At 35.0% G+C, this 22,645-nt stretch overlaps 1 protein-coding gene across 5 annotated transcripts; it reads right to left on the reverse strand.

Moving 5' to 3' along the window:
- Nucleotides 1–6,956: 6,956 nt before the first annotated feature.
- Nucleotides 6,957–10,510, reverse strand: LOC122090881 (heat stress transcription factor A-6b-like). 5 transcript variants are annotated; one of them, XR_006143764.1, is made up of 5 exons: nucleotides 9,450–10,509; nucleotides 8,107–8,973; nucleotides 7,742–8,006; nucleotides 7,617–7,657; nucleotides 6,957–7,534 (listed from the first exon to the last, which is right to left on the reverse strand). XR_006143764.1 is itself a non-coding variant. In XM_042660620.1 (2 exons), the coding sequence occupies exons 1-2, from the start codon at nucleotides 9,744–9,746 to the stop codon at nucleotides 8,179–8,181; spliced, it is 1,092 nt and encodes a 363-aa protein (XP_042516554.1). In that variant the 5' UTR covers nucleotides 9,747–10,510; the 3' UTR covers nucleotides 6,957–8,178. The 5 variants fall into 5 exon arrangements, 1 of the variants encoding a protein (XP_042516554.1); XR_006143763.1 differs by having other exon boundaries at nucleotides 6,957–7,657; XR_006143762.1 differs by having other exon boundaries at nucleotides 7,617–8,006.
- Between the last annotated feature and the right edge of the window lie 12,135 nt (nucleotides 10,511–22,645).

The following is a 22,645-nucleotide window of genomic DNA, read 5'->3' on the forward strand; positions in this document are numbered from 1 at the left end:
GACGACGGGTGACTAAAACTTCAAATATAATTAATTGACAAAATTACCATTAATTATTCAGACAAATTCTTGAAATAGAAAGACAAATCAACTTCTAATGAAGGGTAGTTTGGTCAGTGTGAGGCGAGACACTCTGACTAGTCACCCGCTGCTGGCATATTGAGAGTCGGCGGGGCCGCAGGAGAACGCGTGGCCCCTGTATTATCTGTTAATTAATTGAAATTAAGTTTATAATCGTATATTAATTAATTAAACGGGACAGGTTAAGTAAAGTTAGGTTGATAGCGTTGCGTTAAGCGTGAGTGAGGATTGATTGAAGAAGACGGTACACCGTGCGTGGCCAGCGTGATGGGCCGGAGCTGTAAATGGCAAGCCCAATTGCTCAGCACCCTTCGATCGTTTGAAGTATTGAACCCTAACGGTGCGATCCGGCCCATCACCCATGTGGGCCATGCATTTGTCATGGCTACCAACCCATGCAGTGACGCTCATGTTTTACAACAAGTCCACTTGCCCATAATCTAATGCTCTTCAATGCCTTCTTCCCTACTTTTTCATTTCTTTTACACTGGCAAAAAGTGAGTGGGAGGTTGGGACTCCGGAGAGATAGGGACAGTTGAAATAAGATATACACGAACTTTTTTTTTTTTTTTTTTTTTTTTTTTTTTTTGAGAAGATATCATGGTTCTAAGTATCGGTTTTGGACCAGTCATATCGGCCGTATCATATTGATATCGGTCAAGATAGATATGAATATCTAGCCGAGCCAAATCGGTTATCACTATCTTTTTAGGGGTAAAATCATAAAAAATATATATATATATATATATACTTTTTCTGAAAAATACTTAAAAGCTAACCAATACACACCAATCTAGTCCAATTCAAATCTCAATACCAATATTGACACCAATATCAAAACGGATGACTAAATCCTCAAAAGATATAAACAAACAATCCCATAGTCTCCCTCTCCCCCACCAGCCATCCTATCAAAAAAAAATCTCCTTAGATTTTTGGCTTAAGATGCACATTTTTTAACCATACAAAAGGCTCTCAACGGGTGAAGTGACCATATGATTAGAATGGACATCTTTTCACTCATCGTCACCCCCACCCCTTTATTTACGAGGTTGAACTATCCTCCCCTTAAGCAATCTAACACTATCAATGCTCATTGTGAAAGAATTTCTCTTTATAATGGGTGAAAGAAAACTTAGTCTAAATTTATAACTATAACTATGACCGTGCCACAATCTAAGGAGTGTTGTCGTTAATTTTATCAGTGGTTTTTTTTTTTTTTTCTCTCTCTCTCTAAGAAAAAATTTTCCTTGCAAAATTTATCTCCATGATGTGACCATGTGATTGGATTATTAGGTCATCATTACATTCTCAATCCTATGACACTACAGATGTAAGTGATTATAAAGATTCATATCCATAGTGTAGAGAAACTTGGTCTTAGAGTTCCAACTTGAACTTTTCATTGAAAGAAAAAGTTGTATTAACAACTTTGCACCAAAAATAATTCTAATTAATTAGTACTAAAATCCTGGGCATTCGGTTCTATGCGAATTGACTGTATTTGGGATGCTTCTATCTTGTTCTATTATTAATTGGATATTCCTATTTCATAAAAATGATTAAGAAGGCGGTTCACTACCTTAACACTCCGGTTGGTTGTAAAAAAAAAAAACTTTGTAATTATTATTTCACATGGTTTTGTCACTAACTATAAATCATTCCATATTTAATTATTAAGTTTCACCTTAATAACAACAAAAAAAATGTTCATCTCTTATTTATTGGAAAATATACCTAATTCTCATATTTTAGCAAATATCAACATATAGATTCGAATTACTTGGAATTTCGGGCCACATTCTATAAAATTGCTTATATTTTGTCCTTTTAATTTTCTCTTATTGTAGACTTAATTTTCGTATCAATTCAATTAAATCTCTTAGATTTGATGTATTATCGTCATAGATGGTGTTTGTTCAAATCGTATCACTAAGCCTAAATACCATAACCACAAAAAATTGATGAATGTATCATTGCATTTTTTGCTCTCAGATTTTTACATAATGCATTATGAATAAAAAATTTCTTCATATCTAATCTTCAGTTGAAACCATTTTATTTTCTAACGGAAACTTTGAAGTATTATCAAAAATGTAATCTAAGTACATTAATGTATCTTATTTCATTTTCCCCTTTCATGTATATATATATATATATATATATTTATCAACCACGGTTTAGGATATTTACAAACTAGTTGTAACTTATTAAAACTTTGGATTAATATGTCATTCGCATGGTTTTAAGTATCGGTGCGTATCAGTAGGCATCGGCACGATACATACCAATACGATACATGAAAAATTTTAAACCCTTATGTATCGATACGTAGCCTACGATACGCATCGAAACGCACCGATACACCACAGATACGCACTGATACTCACCGATACGTACCGATACTCTATGAAAAATTCAAAATTGAAGTGAAATGTACATTTCGGTATGTATCGATATGTATCGGCATGTATCGGTATGTATCGGTACGTATCGGTGTGTATCGATATGTATCGACCGATACACATCAATACGTATCGATACAATCATAAAATGGCCAAAATGGGTAATTTTTTGGGAAAACACAATTTTTTGAGGTGTTTTTGTTCTAAAATTGCTACCAACCATTTTTCTCTCTAACTAAAGTGGAAATCAATGTTGGGAACAAGGATTTTACATTTATGGGACAATTACAAACCTTGGATTTTTAGTGCAATACTCTCAATTTACTATTTATGCATAATACATGTTATATATAACTTTTTTTAACTATTTTTTTATGCAAAAGTGTATAAAAAAGTGTTTCTTATCCATTTATGTGCGTATCTTTAGCGTATCTTAGCGTATCTCCGATACGATACGATATCCTCCGATACGTATCTTAATTTTGGCCGACCGATACGATGACCGATTCCAATACTTTAATCCTTGGTCATTCGTCCTTAGCAATGTGGAAAAAAGAAAGAGAATCTGTAAAAAAAAAAAAANAGCCAAATCGGTTATCACTATCTTTTTAGGGGTAAAATCAAAAAAAAAAAATATATATATATATATATATATATATACTTTTTCTGAAAAATACTTAAAAGCTAACCAATACACACCAATCTAATCCAATTCAAATCTCAATACCAATATTGACACCAATATCAAAACGGATGACTAAATCCTCAAAAGATATAAACAAACAATCCCATAGTCTCCCTCTCCCCCACCAGCCATCCTATCAAAAAAAATTCTCCTTAGATTTTTGGCTTAAGATGCACATTTTTTAACCATACAAAAGGCTCTCAACGGGTGAAGTGACCATATGATTAGAATGGACATCTTTTCACTCATCGTCACTCCCAACCCTTTATTTGCGAGGTTGAACTATCTTCCCCTAAGCAATCTAACACTATCAATGCTCATTGTGAAAGAGTTCCTCTTTATAATGGGTGAAAGAAAGCTTAGTCTAAATTTATAGCTATAACTATGATCGTGCCACAATCTAAGGAGTGTTGTCGTTAATTTTATCAGTGGTTTTTTTTTTTTTTCTCTCTTTAAGAAAAAGTTTTTCTTACACTATGGAATACAAAATTTATCTCCATGATGTGACCATGTGATTGGATTATTAGATCATCATTACACTCTCAACCCTATGACACTATGAATGAAATTGGTCGTAGAGATTCATATCCATAGTGCAGAGAAAATTGGTCTTAGAGTTCCAACTTGAACTTTTCATTGAAAGAAAAAGTTGTATTAACAACTTTGCACCAAAAATAATTCTAATTAATTAGTACTAAAATCCTGGGCTTTCGGTTCTATGCGAATTGACTGTATTTGGGATGCTTCTATCTTGTTCTATTATTAATTGGATATTCCTATTTCATAAAAATGATTAAGAAGGTGGTTCACTACCTTAACACTCCGGTTGGTTGAAAAAAAAAAAAAAAAACTTTGTAATTATTATTATTTCACATGGTTTTATCACTAACTGTAAATCATTCCATATTTAATTATTAAGTTTAACTAAAAAAATGTTCATCTCTTATTTATTGGAAAATATACCTTATTCCCATATTTTAGCAAATATCAACATATAGATCCGAATTACTTGGAATTTCGGGCCACATTCTATAAAGTTGCTTATATTTTGTCCTTAATTTTCTCTTATTGTAGACTTCATTTTCGTATCAATTCAATTACATCTCTTAGATTTGATGTATTATCCTCATAGATGGTGTTTGTTCAAATCGTATCACTAAGCCTAAATACCATAACCACAAAAAATTGATGAATGTATCATTGCATTTTTTGCTCTCAGATTTTTACATAATGCATTATGAATAAAAAAATTTCTTCATATCTAATCTTCAGTTGAAACCATTTTATTTTCTAAGGGAAACTTTGAAGTATTATCAAAATTGTAATCTAAGTACATTAATGTGTCTTATTTCATTTTCCCCTTTCATGTATATATATATATATATATATATATATTTATTTATCAACCACGGTTTAGGATATTTACAAACTAGTTGTAACTTATTAAAACTTTGGATTAATATGTCATTCGTCCTTAGCAATGTGGAAAAAGAAGGAGAATTTGTAAAAAAAAAAAAAAAAAAAAAGACAAGTTTTTCTAGTCTAGCAAGACTAGAGAGCATCTCTATACTAACACCAAGTTTTGCGACATAAAAGGGTGATGTGCAATCTTGGTTGTATTGATATCTAGAAAATGTTCTAGAACAATCACATGAAGAATTTTAAACTTAAATTCAACCATGTAACTTCTCATATATTGACATATTTCTTTGTATTTTTCAATTGTTTGTTTCTTTTTCAAAAAAATTCATTTTTTCATTAGAATTTCAAAAGCTTATTTTTTGCCACTTTGCCTACTTTGTTTCTATTAAAACTAGATGTGAGCAAGAGACCTCCAGGTCCACTTGTTCACAAAATTTAGCTCCATCTAATTGGCGTCACAACAAATATTTGTGTCATTCTAGAGAAACCCTCTAGACTTGACTAGGAAAACTATTATCCTGCAAAAAAAAAAAAATGGTAGGTTGAAGCATCTGTTTTTTTGAAATGAAAAAGTTATGTAGCAACTTTGATATGTCAAAGATAGACTTAAATTCAATCAAGCCCTACCATCTATGCTCATTATATACTCTATAATCCTATGCATCCTCTTGATAGTCATGGTTTCTTTCATATTTCGTTTTGCTGTATGACTAACTTATATTCAATTAAAATTAAAGGTATGAATAGGAGACGGGTTCTACAAGTCCAAAATATATATGATTATCAAAATAAGTTATGTGTGTGTATTATATATACTTTAAAAATACAGAAAATAAAAATTGTGATGAATATTAGTAAATAAAGACTGTTATGAAATATCATAGGTAAATTGATAATAAATTATAAATATAAGCATATCTAATTACTAAAATAAAATATATTAAAATAATCTTATTAGTCATAAAAATAGTGGTGCATTTTGTAGTGTTAAACTGTTAATAAAAGAAAAAAGGCACAGAGTACTAAATTAGTTGAATAGAAAAAAGTTTATATATTATTTTCAAGGGAAAATCGTGATGTAACCTAGGTTGGTAAAAGAAAAAAAGACGTAGCCTTAACCTCTTTTTCTCTTTTAAGTACATTATAATTCTTTTTCAACAAAGGTAAAATTTACAATTTCACATAAAATTGTATTAAATAACTTCCAACATTTTGAAAATTCTTTGTACCCATGCATTAAATAGCTTTTGAAAATAAGACAAAAGGTAATTGAATCTCAATTATCTTGAAATAGTTCAATTGAAATAAATTTAAATTTGGTATAAAATTAAGCTTAAGAAAATTTCATTTTATATCTTTTATGTGGGGTCTTTCAGATATTCTATCCAAAATTTTCCTAGGGTTCCATTGTCTATTAGAGAATACTTAAAATAATAATAATCACAATGATGACATATTATTGTATTATTATTATTATTATGACATTTTAATGATAAATAGAATGATAATGGGAACAAATGCCCCAAAATAATAAGCACACAATATATATATATGGGAAAAGGTTGGGTATGCCGCCGATATCAAGTATGCTAGCACCCATTGTTTCTATCTCTCTTCCCTTTTGCTGAAATGACCCTCATATCCTTCTTGAATGATATTCCATCATGTGTTCCTATTGGTGCTATCCGCTAGCATACTTGATATCGGCGGGATACCTATCCTTCTCCCTATTATATATATATATATATATATATAACATATTGGTAAATATTTCTACATATAATTGGTAGTGGATATAATTGTGATTGATTTATAGCTATGATATTATCATTAAAGAAAAAGCAGACTAAGAGGCACCCTGGTCTTTACATTTAGACACGAGGAGGGATGAAATAATTGCCGCGTCCCCATGAAAAATAATAACCTCACTATTGTTGAAGGTTTGAAGCCATGTACCCTCATTGTCTATTGCATTGGTGCAAGGCCTTTTAGGGAACCCTCTCCCTATTATTATTATTATTCTTAGGAAGAAATAACGCTATCTATCGATGCACGTACACGCCTAGATAGGCATGCAACATTACACATGGGGACTCACAACCCCATGCATACATGTGCAATTGTGTCTAGTTGAAGGGAGATTGAAGATAAAGTCTTTAGAGAAGATCCGGATCCTACTTCCACGCACCCTCCCACACCCTCCCATTGGCCAATACACTGGCATCTACCTGCATCAACAGGTTAGTGATCTCTGGTCCTATTACTATTATTAATAGTAGGATTCAACCCCTCCCACTCTCAACCTCCCATGCATGAAGAAGTACTAAACGGCACATATATAACCAATACCTCTCAAAACAAACTTCTAGAAATAACTGAGATTCACATCTATGATATGGCCCCAATGAAGCATTGTGAAACAAAGTGAACCACCAATTCAACCTGTGGTTTCTGTTGTCTTGCATTGTGAATCGATTTCCAACCATTTAGACATAAGAAAGAGCAAAGACATGATATCACATGGACGTACCCATGACTCAACCTCAACCCCAAATCCAACCCTAGCCAATCCAATCCACAAGGTTGGTTCCCAAAGCAAAACTGTATGAAGAAGCTTAGCTCTCAGCTTTTCTGCTGCTTCAGTGGAACCCATTAATGGAAAGTGTTTGAATAAACTATGCCACCCAAACCCACAAGATATGCACTTTGCAGAGACGCCACCATTTACTGAAAAGAAAACCCTCTTAAGTCCCCATCCATGGGTTTTTTTTCCCTTCCATCTTCAAGGATCTATGGTATCTCTCGGCAAGCTCAAGAGTCATGTGTGTGATAAGATTGAGCAGCGGTAATGAAAATATGAGACCTTAGTACCGGAATTTTGAAAGCCGAGCCATGCCGTGCCGTGCAGAGCAGTCCTACAGGGTCTGGGTGGGTCTCCGGCCTGCATTAACGCCCACTTAGCAGTATGGTACAAGTGTTACAACGTAAGACACCGACTATCTTTTTCTAACAATGGTGTTTACGTTGTTCCATCCGCCGAGACTGTCTGAAAAGAGAAACGAGACTGGAAGAACTAGGAGAGAGATCAGGTCAAGCAAGTGCATGACGAGCACAAAATATCTAACCGAGAAAAAGCATCATATCTAACCCGTTTAGATTGCAAACTTTGGTTGGAGATAAAACCATCTTCGAAGTCTTGAAGCTCAACCAGCTCTTGCTGCTGAAAAGATCTACATTTCATTCCAGATTACAAAGGAAATTTGTTAAAATCATTAAGGAAGATTGGATAAATGGTATATACTATATGAGTTAAGATAGGGACTTCCCCCAAATTCTTTGGAGCAGTGTCTGCAATCTTCTCAACTGAAGAGAAATGAGATCGATCGAGGAGCAGTAAATGGCAAATTCTTCACCTAAAACAAAGAAAAAAAAAAAGAAATGAAGTTGCAGTTTGCAGGTATAAATCACATCCCCTAAACTACAGTAACACCAGCTTATCCAATCCACACATACAATGTTGGGTTCCTTCTGATTACAGCTCCATCTTTGTCAAAATCAATTTGATCGAAAGAACCCAGATGAGTTCTAACTTGAGATAGAACTCAAGTAACCGAACTTGGCCAAGAGATTCATGTCCTCTTCGTCTTCCTCGGCAGCTGAGGGACCCGTTTCTCCACCCAAGCCCTCGTTCAACAATTCTTCCCAGAAACCCTTATCCAGTGCTTTACCTTCTTCACCCTCAAGATTCGTTTCTTGTTGTTGTTCTCCATTTTGTTGCTCCGTTCCAGTTTCACTCAATCCCTGCATCTCCATTGCCAATATCTCCAGCTCCGACGCTTCGAACCCGAAGAGGTCTGAGAAGTCTTCTGGTTCGCTCTTGATTTGGTTCTGTTCTTCCCAGCCTCTTTGGCTTGATTCGCCAACTTCAATGACATTGCTGGGTCCTTGATCGATGGGCCTTTTTTTCTTTGTGATGGCTTCTTCTAGTTCCTTTCTCCTTTCCTTGTGTTGGGCTAATTGCTGGATAAAACTTGGGTTCTTCATTGCTCTTGCCAAGAAATTCATCATTTGTTGCTGCTTCAACTCTGTTCCTTGTAGCCTTTGCTCCATAACTCGAAGGTGGGCACGGGTATTCTGCTGCTGCTGTCTGAGTTTCACAAGTTCCAGCATTAGGGTCTGCTTGTCACGCCTCAACCGATCGATTTCTCCATCCAATCCAAATTGTCCCACTTCGAGGGAAGGGTCCGGAGGTTGCTGTTGAAGGATGATAGGCTGGGAGGGTGCCTTCCTCCTCTTGATGCTCTTCAATAGATGCTTGTGACCTCTTAGAAATGCTTCATTGGCAAACTCCCACTTATCTGGATCGACCTTTCTGAAGCCCTGCGAAAGATATAAATCATGAAATCAGAAAATTGAAACAAGCAAGAACTTTCAGGAATTCCAGGAACTAGGAAATCAGAATGAACAACGACACAAGTTAATTCATTAAACCCAAATAGAAAGAACGACTAAACTGAGAAACAGAAAAAATTTGACTTTTTTTTGGGAAATTCACACAAAAGAGTACTGTACTAACCCTAGAAAAGGGGACCCATTAAAGAAAAAGAGGGGAAAAAAAAGAAGAAGAAACGGATAATAATTTATGCGGAAGAAACTGGTATCTTTTAGAAACTGCGAAAATCAATAATCAAGATTTAATTGTTTAAACATAAGTTAACAAACCATTGTGGATGTTTCATGAATCCCTTGTTCTCGATTGTTCTTTACTTCACACGTATAGTCCTAGAGGCTAAACTCAAGACTCACTAGAAGAGTAATTTTCCCAATGAGAAAGCTTGATCAGAAGAGAAACTTACATAGGTGTTAAGCTGCCTGACGAAGCTTGAGAAGTTGTTGTGCTTGAAGTGCCTGGGGAGAAGATTCATGGAGAAGGTGTTGGGATCCCAGACAACAAAGCTGTTTCCTGCAATGCTCCAAGAAACTATATGGTCGGTGTTTGGGTCAGCGACCATATCGAATGTCTTTGTTAGGAAAGGTGGAGTGCCTGTCTCATTAAGACCCTCCATTGGCTGGGGAGGAAACGATTGCGGCTCGCCGGAGTTGGATAAACCCCCTTCAGGAAACTCTTCTTTCACTGAGCGTGGAGGATTCATGATTGGAAACAATCAGAACTTCTGGAAATTTAATGGGTTCAGAACAAGTTTCAAGTTTCTTAAACTTCAGCTAGATTTGAAGCAGCAATGCAATTTGTAAATGTGTTCATCAAAGGGCTTTGTATAATAAGGGAGTTTCACCAGACGGGTCCAATCAAATGGGTTAGAAGAAAGAATTGAAGGTCCAATTAGAGAAGAAGAAACAGGAAATGAAAGCTCTGGAATCATCTGAAACAAATGAAATTACAGAAGAACAAATAGAGAAAAAAATGAATCTATTTCCTGATTGATCATATTACTCTGAACACAAAGGGGTCTTAATTGAAACGAAAAGAGAATCCTAAATAATAAAGAAGAATCAGATTTTTAACCGAAGTGCAGGATTTAAGACGAGGAAAGAAGAAAAGGGTCTGAGATTGATTGTCAATGAAGCTGTAAGAATTAGAGAGAAAGAATGATCTGCACAGGCGATTACAACTGCGAACAAAGTGAATTGGGTCTAAGATCAAATGGGTATCTTCGAGATATTTTTGCCCTTTTCGTTACGTTAGATCGTTGGTGTTTGTCTGAAAACCCATAGACAACGAAGAAGACGAGACTACGGGGGCAGCTATGGTGGGAGAGAACGAAGCTTAAATGGATCCGCAGCCGAAACTTCTAGACTTGTTGGGCATATTTTATTTAATTGTTCTCTTTCTTCTTCTGGCTATATCAGAAATTAGAAATAAAAATGGGAAATAAAAATGCTTGGAAAGTTCTGGAACTTGCATAGGAAAGAAAGATCTTTTGATGGGAAAAGTGAAAGAGGATTTTTGGGGGAGGGAAGGAAAGAGCAGGGAAAGGTATACTGTGGGACCAGGTTATGATAGAATACGGGTTAGTGGAACGCCAGCCTAAGCCCTGGATTATGTTTTAGAGGGTTGAGGCCTTGAGGGCCTTTGGGAATCAAAATCAAGCCATTGGGGTGGTGACGTGGTTGTTCCAATACCCCCACTTATTATTATTGGGTGACGGAACTGAAAACCACTTCTAGGGTCTCTACGCTTGCGCGCGCACCAGTCACACGTCCAGAATCATAGTACTCCTTTGTCTACTTTGTGATTTTGCAAGCATTGATGATCAATGGCCACAAATTGAGTAAGAAAATTTGTTGATCCCATGCAATTTGATGAACCTGATGTACGGTTGATCGAGTTTTGGGTTCAACATGATTGGCCAAGTACCCACAAAATAAATCTTTGAAAATCTATTTAATTTTATTTTATTTTTGGAAAAAGAAAGAATCGAGTTTCCTTATACTTATGGTGAATAGGAATCCATTCATCACCGGATCAAGACCCTCAAGGGGGGGGGGGGAGAGCATAAGATTCTCCGACCATTGAATTATGCAATGAATCTCACTGTTCAATCCAAAGAAACTTCTTTCAAAAGAAAATGAATGACTATAAATAAAAGAGAATTTATCAATACAAAAGAGAGTATGGAGGATCTAATTAGTCCAAAATTTAAGATGCATCTAATATTGACCGTCAACATAGTTAGAATCATTTCTACTGAAAAAAAAAAAAAGGAAAAAAAAATATAGTTAGAATTGTCATATCACCCTTCCACATGTGGCAAAACTTGGTGTTGGATTATACCAAAATAAAAATCATAGTGTTGGATTAGTTTTGATAGATTATAATTGGTTTTGCCTAGATGTAATAATTGAGAGAGAGAGAGAGAGTTTCCATAAAGACAATGGGTTACTATAAGAAGGAAACCTTTTGGCATACTTCATCATAAAATTTCAACTCCATCCAATATATCATCTCACCCTTCCATATGTGGCAAAACTTGGTGTTGAAGTAGATCAAAATAAAAAATCTTGCTGTTGAATTAGTCTTTGATAGATTATAATTGGTTTTTGCCTAGATGGAATAATTTAGAGAGAGAGAGAGAGCGATTGAGTTTCCATAAAGACAAAGGGTTACTATAAGAAGGGAACCTTTTGGCATGCTTGATCATAAAATTTCAACTCCATCCATCCGTCCTATCATCTCACATATATATATATATATATATATATATATATATATATATATATATTAGTTGCTCATAGATTTTAGAGAAAATTACATTGCTGTATATATATATATATATATATTAGTTGCTCATAGATTTTAGAGAAAATTACATTGCCACCCCCTGAACTTTGTCTTCAAATCAACGCCCTCCCTTGTACTTTAAAAAATGACACAAACACCCTTTATTTGTTTCAAAAATTATAAATACACCCACACCGTTAGTATTCTGCTAGTTATAAATATAAAAGACCATAATACCCTCACATCAAATATCCAATAAAATATTCCCAAATGTCCAAAATTGTTACCGATCTCCTTCTTCTTCTTCTCTGGCAACACCACCATCCTATCCCATCCTCTAAAACCTCGCCCAAGCTGGTCTGCCCCCACCATCTGCATATCTCCTTCTCCTTCTTCTTCGGCAGCACCTTCGCCCCATCCCATCCTCTGCAACCTCACCTAAGCAGGTTCCACCCCCGCCCTTTGCATCAATCCACATCATGCAGGGCGGGAGGGAATGGGATCAATAGGAAATTCTGTATGAAGAAGAATAAATGAAAGAATGGAAGAAAATAATATGAAAATTTCCAAGTGCGATTGTAGGGTTTGGGAGTTCTTTGTCACTGACGGGGATGAGCTTTGGATTATTTCATTTCTGAATTCTGAAGGGTTTTATCTTTCTTTTTTTTTTTTTTGAAGTTCATGCAATGGCCGGCACTTGTATTGCAACAATCGATTTCAGCCCCATTACATGATGATCCAGCGATACTGGCTTATGAGAAGTGGCCGTTGTTGCCAAGCTCAATTGAAATACAGAGAACAAGCCAAGAGAGAGAGAGAGATGATGGGAGATGTTGTTGCTACTAGGATTGTTGAGAAGTAGAAGGCGGCCTCATTGAAGAAGAGGATGGAGGATTGTTCGACAGAGGTGCCAATAATGGAGATGGCGACAGAGCCGTCGTAGACATTTGCATACCAATAGCAAGCACCAATCATTTGCAATTCTTAGGGTTTCAACGTCAATATTTGGAGGACCAGAGGACGCCTCGATGAGGTTTTGGGTGACTGAAAACCATTGTAGCCGTTGACCATCTTAAGGTTTGAGAATGGCTAAATTTTTCATAGGTTGTAAAAAATTGGATTTGAATTCTGCAACTGAACTCTAGATTTTTTTGACTTTCAGATTCTATTAAGTTCCAATTTTTTGTTTAGAGAAGACTGTAAAGAAGCATCAATGGAAGGGTTTTCTAGGATCTGATGCGCTGGAATGGAATTGCTTAGTAAAGCTAAAGAGATAGAGAGCTCCTCAATTCATTTTCGTAGGGAGGGTGGTAAATAGATAGGAAGGGTTCTTTCTCAGGGTTTAATCAAGGATCATGGGTAAAGTCCCACTCAGTGAGGGTATTTTGGCCATTTGTGAAAATAATGGTCAGTTACATCATCACTCAACGGATGAAACTAACGGTGTGGATGTGTTTGTAATTTTTCAAACCTGGATGGGGTGTTTGTGTCATTTGTAAGAGTACAGGGGAGGGCATTGATTTGAGGGCAAAGTTCAAGGGGTGGCGGTGTAATTTTCTCTAGATTTTATAGTCATCATGTAATCTAGAAAATGTTACCCGCCCCCCCAAAAAAAAAGTAATCTAGAAAAATTCTCTTATAAAGAAGAGAAAAATACTACGATCATATTTGTAGCCTTGCTTGCAATAAAGAATAAAAAAACATGTTCTAAATTTTTTTAAAATAATAATCAAAATTAAAAGTTTTTTTAGCCTAACAACAATAGAGAGTTTTCCTAGTCTAACGTCAATATTTTCCATATGATGGATTGATAGAGTTGGATTATGTGGATTGGTAGAATCCAAAGGCCCTTGCTCACATCTTAAGCTTCAACTATAACAAAGTTGACCAATTGATGAAATAAATCCTTAAAAATCCAATAAAAAATTAATTTTTTTTCGAAAATAAATGAATGGTTGAAACATTCAATGAAATATGCTAATATGACTGAATTTGACCAATTTAGACCATTTTTCAGATATTCCTATGATCAAAATTTTTACATCACCTATTCACATGGCAAAAACTTGGTGTTCATGAACTTGAGAAACTTTTTATCTTGACGAAGGAATTTTACCCAAAAAAAAAAAAAAGAGTAAAATTTATTTTCAATATGAATTGAAAAATGTTTTTGGTATTTTAATTTTTTTTCTATGATATATTAATTGAAAATTGTTTTAGGTGTACTTCAACTCTCTAGGTTGCCATGTTAGGATTTTTTCCACTAATACTTTGAAAATGTAAAATGTTATTGATATATTGTTAGGGAGAAGGTTGGGTATGTTACCACAATATCATAAGTTAACACATACTGTATTTATTTCTCTCTTCTCTTTTTCTCCTTTTTTAAATGATTCTCTTACCCCTCATTTATGATAATTCATGTGGCGCTTCCATTAGTGATGTCTGTTAGTTTACTGTATGCGAACAGCATTTGGAGTTTTTTTTTTTTCCATCAGTGGGTTTGATTCAATTATTAAACCATGAATTTTTGTCGGATCAAATCAGAAACATAACTAGAAGAAAAGTTGTTCCTACTGACAAAGAAAAGCTATTGCTGACATTTGATACGTGTAGGAATAGCTCCCATAACTGATCTTAAGGAGAGAGATCTCCCTCTACTTTGACTTCATGTGAAGTTCCCTTGCAGACTACTTTTCCGGGATCATGGATTTTCCCCTTAACCTTTATATGTGTGTGTGTGAGAGAGAGAGAGAGAGAAATCAAAAATCATTTTTGTGAAAGAAAATCAAATAAATAGAAATGGGTTCATAACTAGAAACCATCCGAAGCATCTAGTAGGAGTAGAAGTTGAGAAACCTCTTGCATAAGCAAGCAGGAAAATGGCAACTGATGATCCAATCATGTGAAAGGAAAAAGCATCTTTGGGTATTTTTGTAAGTATAAGATGGCCCATGATCATGAACGTTCTTCCCAAAACTGATTTTCTCCTTCCTTCAAGGTTTGCAAGTTGCACTTGCGTTGGACCCTCAACCTTTACTGTAGTGGTGATGACTTGACTGCTGCAGTGCTGCGTCGCAACTTGCAGAGGATGTGAAGAAGCTCAAAGGGACTTCTAGATAAGAACCCCACCTCTCTCTCTCTCTCTAGATCTCTCTCTCTCTCTCTCTCTCTCTCTCTCTCTCTCTCTTATACAGCTTAGATAAGCACACAGATAATGCTCTTATTTTAATGAGCTTTCCTATAAAGTATCAAACATCTAGAAATTATTTGGGTTATTTAGTGATTTTAATAATATGATATGAGGAGACATGATTTAATTATTATAATCATATGAAGGTCGGCAGCTTAGGATTTCGAGCGAGCAGTATTGCATGTGGAAACTGGAATGCACTAAAATAATTTTAATTAATTTATATAAATTGTCGGCTTCACCATCCATCTAAAGTTTTCCAGAACTCTCAATCACTTCCAAGACTCCATTGGGTTTGTTGCACTTGCAAAAACAAGACTTCAAGGATAGCCCCCTTGATCAAACAGTAAAGAGGAGTAAAAAGATGAAGTAAATTATGACTTGTATGATTATAACCAATCAATGGTGTGCAGTGCTTCTTTGCACCAGTTTACCATACGTGGAGTGTTACCAGATGAAGGAACATTCTCCAAAACTCACGCTCTCTCTCTCACTTGTTAATTTGCACCAGTTTACTGTACATGGGTACTAGAAGATGAAAGAACATTCTCCAACTTGGTTCTCTCTCTCTCTCTCTCTCTCTCTCTCTCTCTCTACTTGGAAGGTCAAGGGCAAGGGGATTTACTGTATTAATGAAACCTAAATCAAAACAAAAAGGAATGAAAATCATAGAAAAATAATCATAAAATGTAACTATTTCCGTAATTCGATAAGATTGCTTATGTGGTGAGATAAGATTTATTTTACTATCAATGAAGAATAAGGTTATAATCGATCATCGAAAAATAATCATAAAATATAACGATTTATATAGTTTGACAAGATTGCTTATGTGGTGAGATAAGATCTATTTCACTATCAATGGAAAATAGGGTTACAATCGCTCATTCATACACCTCTCTCAGATTATAGAGAATGAACCGTTGTTACAAACTTATAATGAAACCGTCATAGGATTGTACCCCTAACAACTGCTTTTGAGTCCAAGATTATATCTGCACAATTTTCAAAGAGGTCCATTTGATAAAATGGAAGGAAGTATTGTTGGCAAAATAAAACCTCTTTCACAGTTTTTTTTTTTCTCTCTAAATAAAAATATAATTTGAGAAGCTAGTAATTGTAATCAAAAGTTGTAAATCCTCCTATTAGAGACTTGTTTCTATGAAAAGTAGATATGTTATAATTTAAACCACTAAATAACTCAAATTTTTAAAGGGAGAGTAGTAGTGGGCATGCCATTAATATTCTTGGAGTTAGTTGCTCAGTCAATGGGGGAGGCTGAGATACAAGTGACGTGAGAAAAGGGAAAAAAAATGATACAGACTAAGCACCCAATAGCATTTTTCTTGGAGCAAGTGGCTCAATCATTGGGGGAAGCCGAGATACAAGTGGCACGAGAAAGGGGAGAAAAACTGATACAGGCTGAACACCCAATAGCATACCTAATCTTTTCCCATTTTTCAATTAAATGAAAAGTTTCTGCTCTTAGTTATATTGGTTTGGAAAACCATTATCAGAACCTTTCGAATTTCCCATAGAAATGAAAAGCAATCCTGAAACAATTTTAGGAAAGTATATCCCACAAGTAAGTTTTATTTTATGAGAAACACCTTAATTGGCCATCTGTACAAGACAACAGTGTGAAAGAGAACTTTTGTTTTCTTGTCTTTTTTTTTTTTTTTTTTGCCCTTTCCATTTTTCCGTCAATGATCACCTTTCCATTCCCATATCTGCTTTGATTGATGTAATCAAACACAGTTTTAGAGGTTAAGAAGAGCATCCACAATAAAATCTGAGAACATAAGAGGTACAACGGTGCTTTAGAACTTATTGATTTGGTTATGGAAGGCAAAAGTTTTTGCAAACTGCTTCCTTCTCTTTCACCTCATCCACCAAGAGAATCTATGCATGGCACTCCCTGTTTAGTCACATGGAAAGTGATATGCGGTGACTTTAACTGTCTACCTCCTACCCAAAAAAAAAGAGCCTATGACTGTCTGCCTTGTCCATATGGTCAACTTCAACTTCAAACCAATCATTTATCTCATCTCACATAATGCCATACCCTTCTGTATATGTTCATGCACCCCTATTGTAGTCCTTTGCACACTCCTTAGTAGTCTCAGATTTTTTTTTTTTTTTTTTCAAATATTTGTTGGAAGAAATTTTTTCTGTCCAAGAGTATAGGGACTGACCAGTGAAGGGGCTAACGGGAGCACACCTAAAAGAACCAACAACATGGGCATTTTACCTTTCATAGGAGTGGGGGGGCATTTTACCCGTATTTGTTAGGGCGCGACCCCTACACTTCTAGATAGAAAACATTCTCTCATCTTAATTTGTGTTTTGTGTTATTTCGTGCATCATTATTGGGCATTTATATTTTGATTTCCTTATGTGGCATGTAGTATATTTTTGTGGCTTTTAATTTGGTATCATTATTTTTGATCAATTAGATTTGTGGACTAGTTTTGTGGATGATCATTCAGATGGAGCTAGTTTGTAGACTTTGGCTTGATCGTGTACCTATATATCATGATGTACTATATACTTACATGTACATTATTGGATTATGATGGTTTAAGGAATGCAAGTGAAACATGTTCAAATTATGGTAGATGTGAGGACTAGTTTCTTAATGATTAGTACACATAAGGTCTGTGAAATCCTTTTATTAAAATACCTTGTGTTCGTTAAGTGTTGATCTTAATGACTAATGTTCCATTGCTAATGACTAGACAATTATGATAGTGCATATGAACTTACAAACTGTGAATTTGATTTTTTATTTATTTATTTTATTTATTTTTAAACTGTCAACCGGAAAAGATTTATTATAAAAGGGTTTATAAGAAAATATTTTTACTTATTATATAAAATATTATCTATTTTCTCTTATAACAAAACCGATATTACAGTTTGTTTTTTTGAAAAGGGCAATTTTATAATTTTTGTCTTTATTTCATATTTAGGCGATTTTTGGTGTCAAGGTAAGTCAAAGAGGTATTTTGGATATAAATATTAGATGGCTAGAGTTTTACTTGGGATTGGATTTTATGATTGATCATCTGCACCGTTATATATATATATATATATATATATAAAGGGGCATGAGAAACAAATTTTACTTAGTTTTTTGTTAGGAAAAGAAAACAATTTTTTGGAAATTTAAGTGGTGGTATTCTATAATCATCTACAAATCACTCAACAATGTTAACCTTTAAATCGCAAAAAGAAGGTATATTTTTTTAGGAAAGAGATTAGGTATGTCGTTGGCTTTCCTGGAGCTAACGGCTCAACCAATGGGAGGGCTGGGATGAGAAAGGTATAAGAGACTTTTTGAAAAAAAAAGAGAAAAAAAAATAGACACATATTTGAATATACCTTTAACATATTCACCCTTTTCCCATCTTTTTATTTAGAGTTTTTATTGAATAATCAACATATAAATCAACATGTATATCATTTGCCCTTTAGATTTTATGTTTTCTTATATTATTTAGTTTGTCCTATATCAAGTTTCTTCTAGCGCACTGCATCTAACACAATCAGGAGACCTTGAAGTCTAAAAGTTCACAAAGTTCCACTCCCACTTGACTTTCCCTTTCTATAAAAATAGAAGAAGCACTCTTTTATTTATTTCTTTTCATCAATCCCTTTATTTATTTCACCAACCAAAAAGAAAAATGAAACCTCTTTGAGCAGTTTGTGTACTTTTTTTTTTACTTTCTTTTTGTCTCCACCTCATCCTATTTTGTTGGAACGAAGAGAATTGCTAAACTTCCATGGCCTCCCCCATCATCCTAATAATAATAATAATAATAAAATTAATACTTTTCCAATTGTTCTGGTCTCTACAAACCTAGACCTTATTTTATTTTTATGTCAATATAAGAAACATTAAAAACACAAAATTAGCTGAAAGTTGATGGATGATCATGAGTCTATGTAATATCCTAACAGAGTGATTTGTTCATCTAGTGTATCACGAGCAAGGTTGCTAATCTCAGTCCTCAGATTTCGATTCAATATTGATTTGGATCGCCTTGGATTGAACAGATTTATCTTTATTTTTTTACCCTTAAGTTGTCGCAATGGATCAATATCAGATTGGCCAAGATTGGGATCGATTTCGATGGATAGTGATCCAATCTGGACAAATTCATTGGTATCGATCCGAGATTACAATAGTGCAGGAGCCATGAGGGGGTGTTCATCATTTACCTTTCACCCATTTAATGACTGAGAGGTGGACACTCAACCAAACACTTGCCAACACCTAGGATGCGTGTCCAAATTTTCCTAGCAGTTGAATGGGTGGGAAATAATGTTGGAGTTGGTGATGATTTTTTCCTAGCTTGTAAATAGAACAAGGCTTAGTTATAGATTTTTTTTTTTTGAGGAAAAGAACAATGATCCCTAATCATTTCGTCCCTACAATAGTGCAGGAGCCATGAGGGGGTGCATATGGGCGTCAACAAAGGATGCGATTTTTGCATTTCACTGGGCTGGGTTGTCATTTGCCTCCCTTTGTGTTTGGGTGCAGGGGTTGCATGACCAAGAAGTGTTTTTTTGCCCTTTTTAGGGAAAAATCTCTTTGACCCTTATGCATACAATGTGCCTTTTCATATTCATGTTAGATTAATTATTTTAAGGAGAGAGATAATGATTTAACAAAAAAATAATGTGAGAATGTGTAATATACTCTACTTTTTCAGATAATCCTTTCCTTTTTTATAAATAGATTCCTTGGTTAATTTTCCCTTTTTATCTTTTGTATACTTAATTTTTTGGCGTAGGGTGGGGGTTGGCCAACAAATTATGAAAGAGAAAAAGATTTTGCACATAGACCGTGTGTGGAACCTTTCACATGCGCACATATCACTTTACACACCTCTCTTGTAACCCACTTTATTTATTTATTTATTTCTTAAAATATCTCATCTTTTTTCTCTTTTTTTTAATGATAAAACAACCCCTTCTATTGAAAGATTGGAAATGGGGAGCCCACTTTCCTTTTTAGGTAAACAAGAATTCTATTCAAAATCATGAGGATAAGAAATGGGTGAAGGATTACAATTTTTCTTTGGCCAGAATACACAAAAGCCAAGCTATCATACAAGAATTTGACAAAATCATCGAATCTAAGCAATCAGCAACAAGATTAGATTCCCTAGCAATGGAAAAGGGGAACCCTCCTTCACTAGAATTATTTCCCTATCGTTGGAGGGAATCTTCTCCCTAAAAGAAAATTCCTATCCTTGTGGAGCCTACTCATTATTATTTTCATTTTCATATTAAAATCTATAGAACAAAAGAGGGATAATATTTATAAATGATGACATCAATTCTAGAATCCATTATCCTCTATATTAATTAAATAATACGCTCATACTACCCTACCACATTTTTTAATTGTGAGAATCACGTGGAGCTCTTAGCTTCACAGATTTCGCATCATTATAAAATTTTGTTGGGATAATGTTCTTTGTCAGGAATTGTCGCATAAGGTAGTGCCTTTTTATGTCCATCTTTCTCTGTTTCTTGTAAAATGAAATTTTTTTATCATAGTATGGTAAGAAAGAGAGACTTGAAGAGCGTCAGCAAACACTATGCTTCTGAACAAAACTCAATCCTATTATTTAAAAAAGAAGAAAAAAGATGTTGGGTTTTAGGCGACACTAATATGATTGACCTATTTAACCTATAATGGTTAAGCCCACTTAAGGGGATAGACACAATCCATCTATTGTAGGAGTAGGTTAGGGTTGGAAAGACTACTATTTATAGTCTCCATAGTCCATGTAATTATCACTACATGAGAACACAATTCACCCACATAATTAAGTTGAAGATTCAAGTGGGAGACTGCATAACAGCCTAGACGACCGATCTTGTTCTAATATGATTGAGTGTTCTTGGAGATTCTACAACAACAGACACAGGCGGGTACGAAAAGACCATATTGCTCCTGCTCCATGTGTTGAAGATGCTCCTGCACACGCTCCCATTTACGGATTTATCCCACGTGCTAGTGTTATCTATGCTAGACTAACAAGGTTCTTTATCCTTTTTTTTTTTTTTTATTGGTGTTGCAGGAGGAAAAGGGAAATCCATGGCTAATATGGGTTAGGAGAGACCGATGCCGAAAAATAAATCCATGACTGGAAGTTATAAAAAAAAAGGGTTTAATAGAAGTGTTATAATGTCAATTTCTACATAAGAAGTATGATTGCTTCTTCTGGTTTATGTTTAACAGAAACGAACTTAAAAGTCCTTAATTAATAGGAGAGGACATTAAAGATATGATTATGATCACGGTCATGGTTACCAAAAATAAAGAAATCCCTAAATATTATCAGATCTTGGTAACTAAGAGAGAGCAGAGCTGAAGGCCAAGCGACTCTGGAGCAAGTGAGATTCTTCATTCCAACCGCGTAGAGATCTTTTCACAAATTTTCGATATCTTAAGGGCACCCACCCTCTGGATCTCAAATGAACCATGTGATAGTGTGGATCCCATCCATCCATATATGGTTCTCACAACCATATGACAGGAGCAACATAATTCAAATTTGGTTACATTAATAACATTTTATGTAAGGGCAAAAGAACGTCCCTAGCCGCATGGCTACTGCATCAATATGCGGGTCAATGGGAAGTAGTTGGAGGTATCGAGCAATGCATGGGTCAGGGGTCCACATGTGGTCCACATATGTCCATAGTTTGAGAACTCAGTATCAATAATGGGATTGGTCAAAGCCAATACCAATCCAATACCAATCTAAATCGGTTTTAGGATTGGAGAGAATTATCCCTACTTTCAATAAAAGATAAAAAATAAAATAAAAATCATTTTTTGAACTATTTTACCCCTTATCCATATTGATCCATTGATATGGTATCTGCCAAGAAGGGGGATTGATCAAAGCCGATTTCAATCCAATTACTCAAACCATGCCTGCGTCTAAACATAAACCGCACGACTAGGGAGAATTGTTTTCCCCAATAAGTGATTTTATCATATAAATAGCTTCTCCCTAAATCCAAACCCCCACGCCTCCCAACCCCCCAAGAAAATGTTTTAAAAAAAAAAAAGGAGTGGGGAAATCTTAGTTTAAATGAAAAAGGCATGCGTGTGAAATAGTCCTCTAAAATTTGAATGTAGGAATCTTTCATAAATAAGCCCAACTGCAAAAAGTCAAATCCTCTTGCTCCAAGCGGACACTCAGAGAAAAAAAAAAAAAAGGATGACTGTTGCGAATGACAAGTCTGGATATGAAGGCTAAGTAAGAGTTTTCCTTTTTGATGGCTGATGCACCTTGCTTCTGCTTCAGTTTCTCGTCTGTTTGCTTCGATGCCCGAAAACGATGTGTTAAGCATATGACATTTTTCTCCCCTGAACCCATAAAACTGATTTCATCAAAAGATGAGGAAAAATACCGAGTTTTCCCAGTGATCTCAATAGATTTGGATTGCTCATCATCTTTATCATAGAGGGATCAATGAAAGGACATCTATTCAATTCCTGGATCTTCGAATTGAGAGAGATATTGAGAGAAATCAAGAATTCTCACTATTTCTTAGATTCATGGACCAAATTTGATTCAGTGGGATCT

Source organism: Macadamia integrifolia, chromosome 10 (genome assembly GCF_013358625.1).
Source record: "Macadamia integrifolia cultivar HAES 741 chromosome 10, SCU_Mint_v3, whole genome shotgun sequence".
NCBI lineage: Eukaryota > Viridiplantae > Streptophyta > Magnoliopsida > Proteales > Proteaceae > Macadamia > Macadamia integrifolia.

Coding starts and splice junctions, on each gene's coding strand:
- LOC122090881 (XM_042660620.1), bottom strand. CDS start 9,746: ATGAATCCTCCACGCTCAGTGAAAGAAGAGTTTCCTGAAGGGGGTTTA. Junction 8,974..9,449: donor TCAGGCAGCTTAACACCTAT/GTAAGTTTCTCT, acceptor TATCTTTCGCAG/GGCTTCAGAAAGGTCGATCC.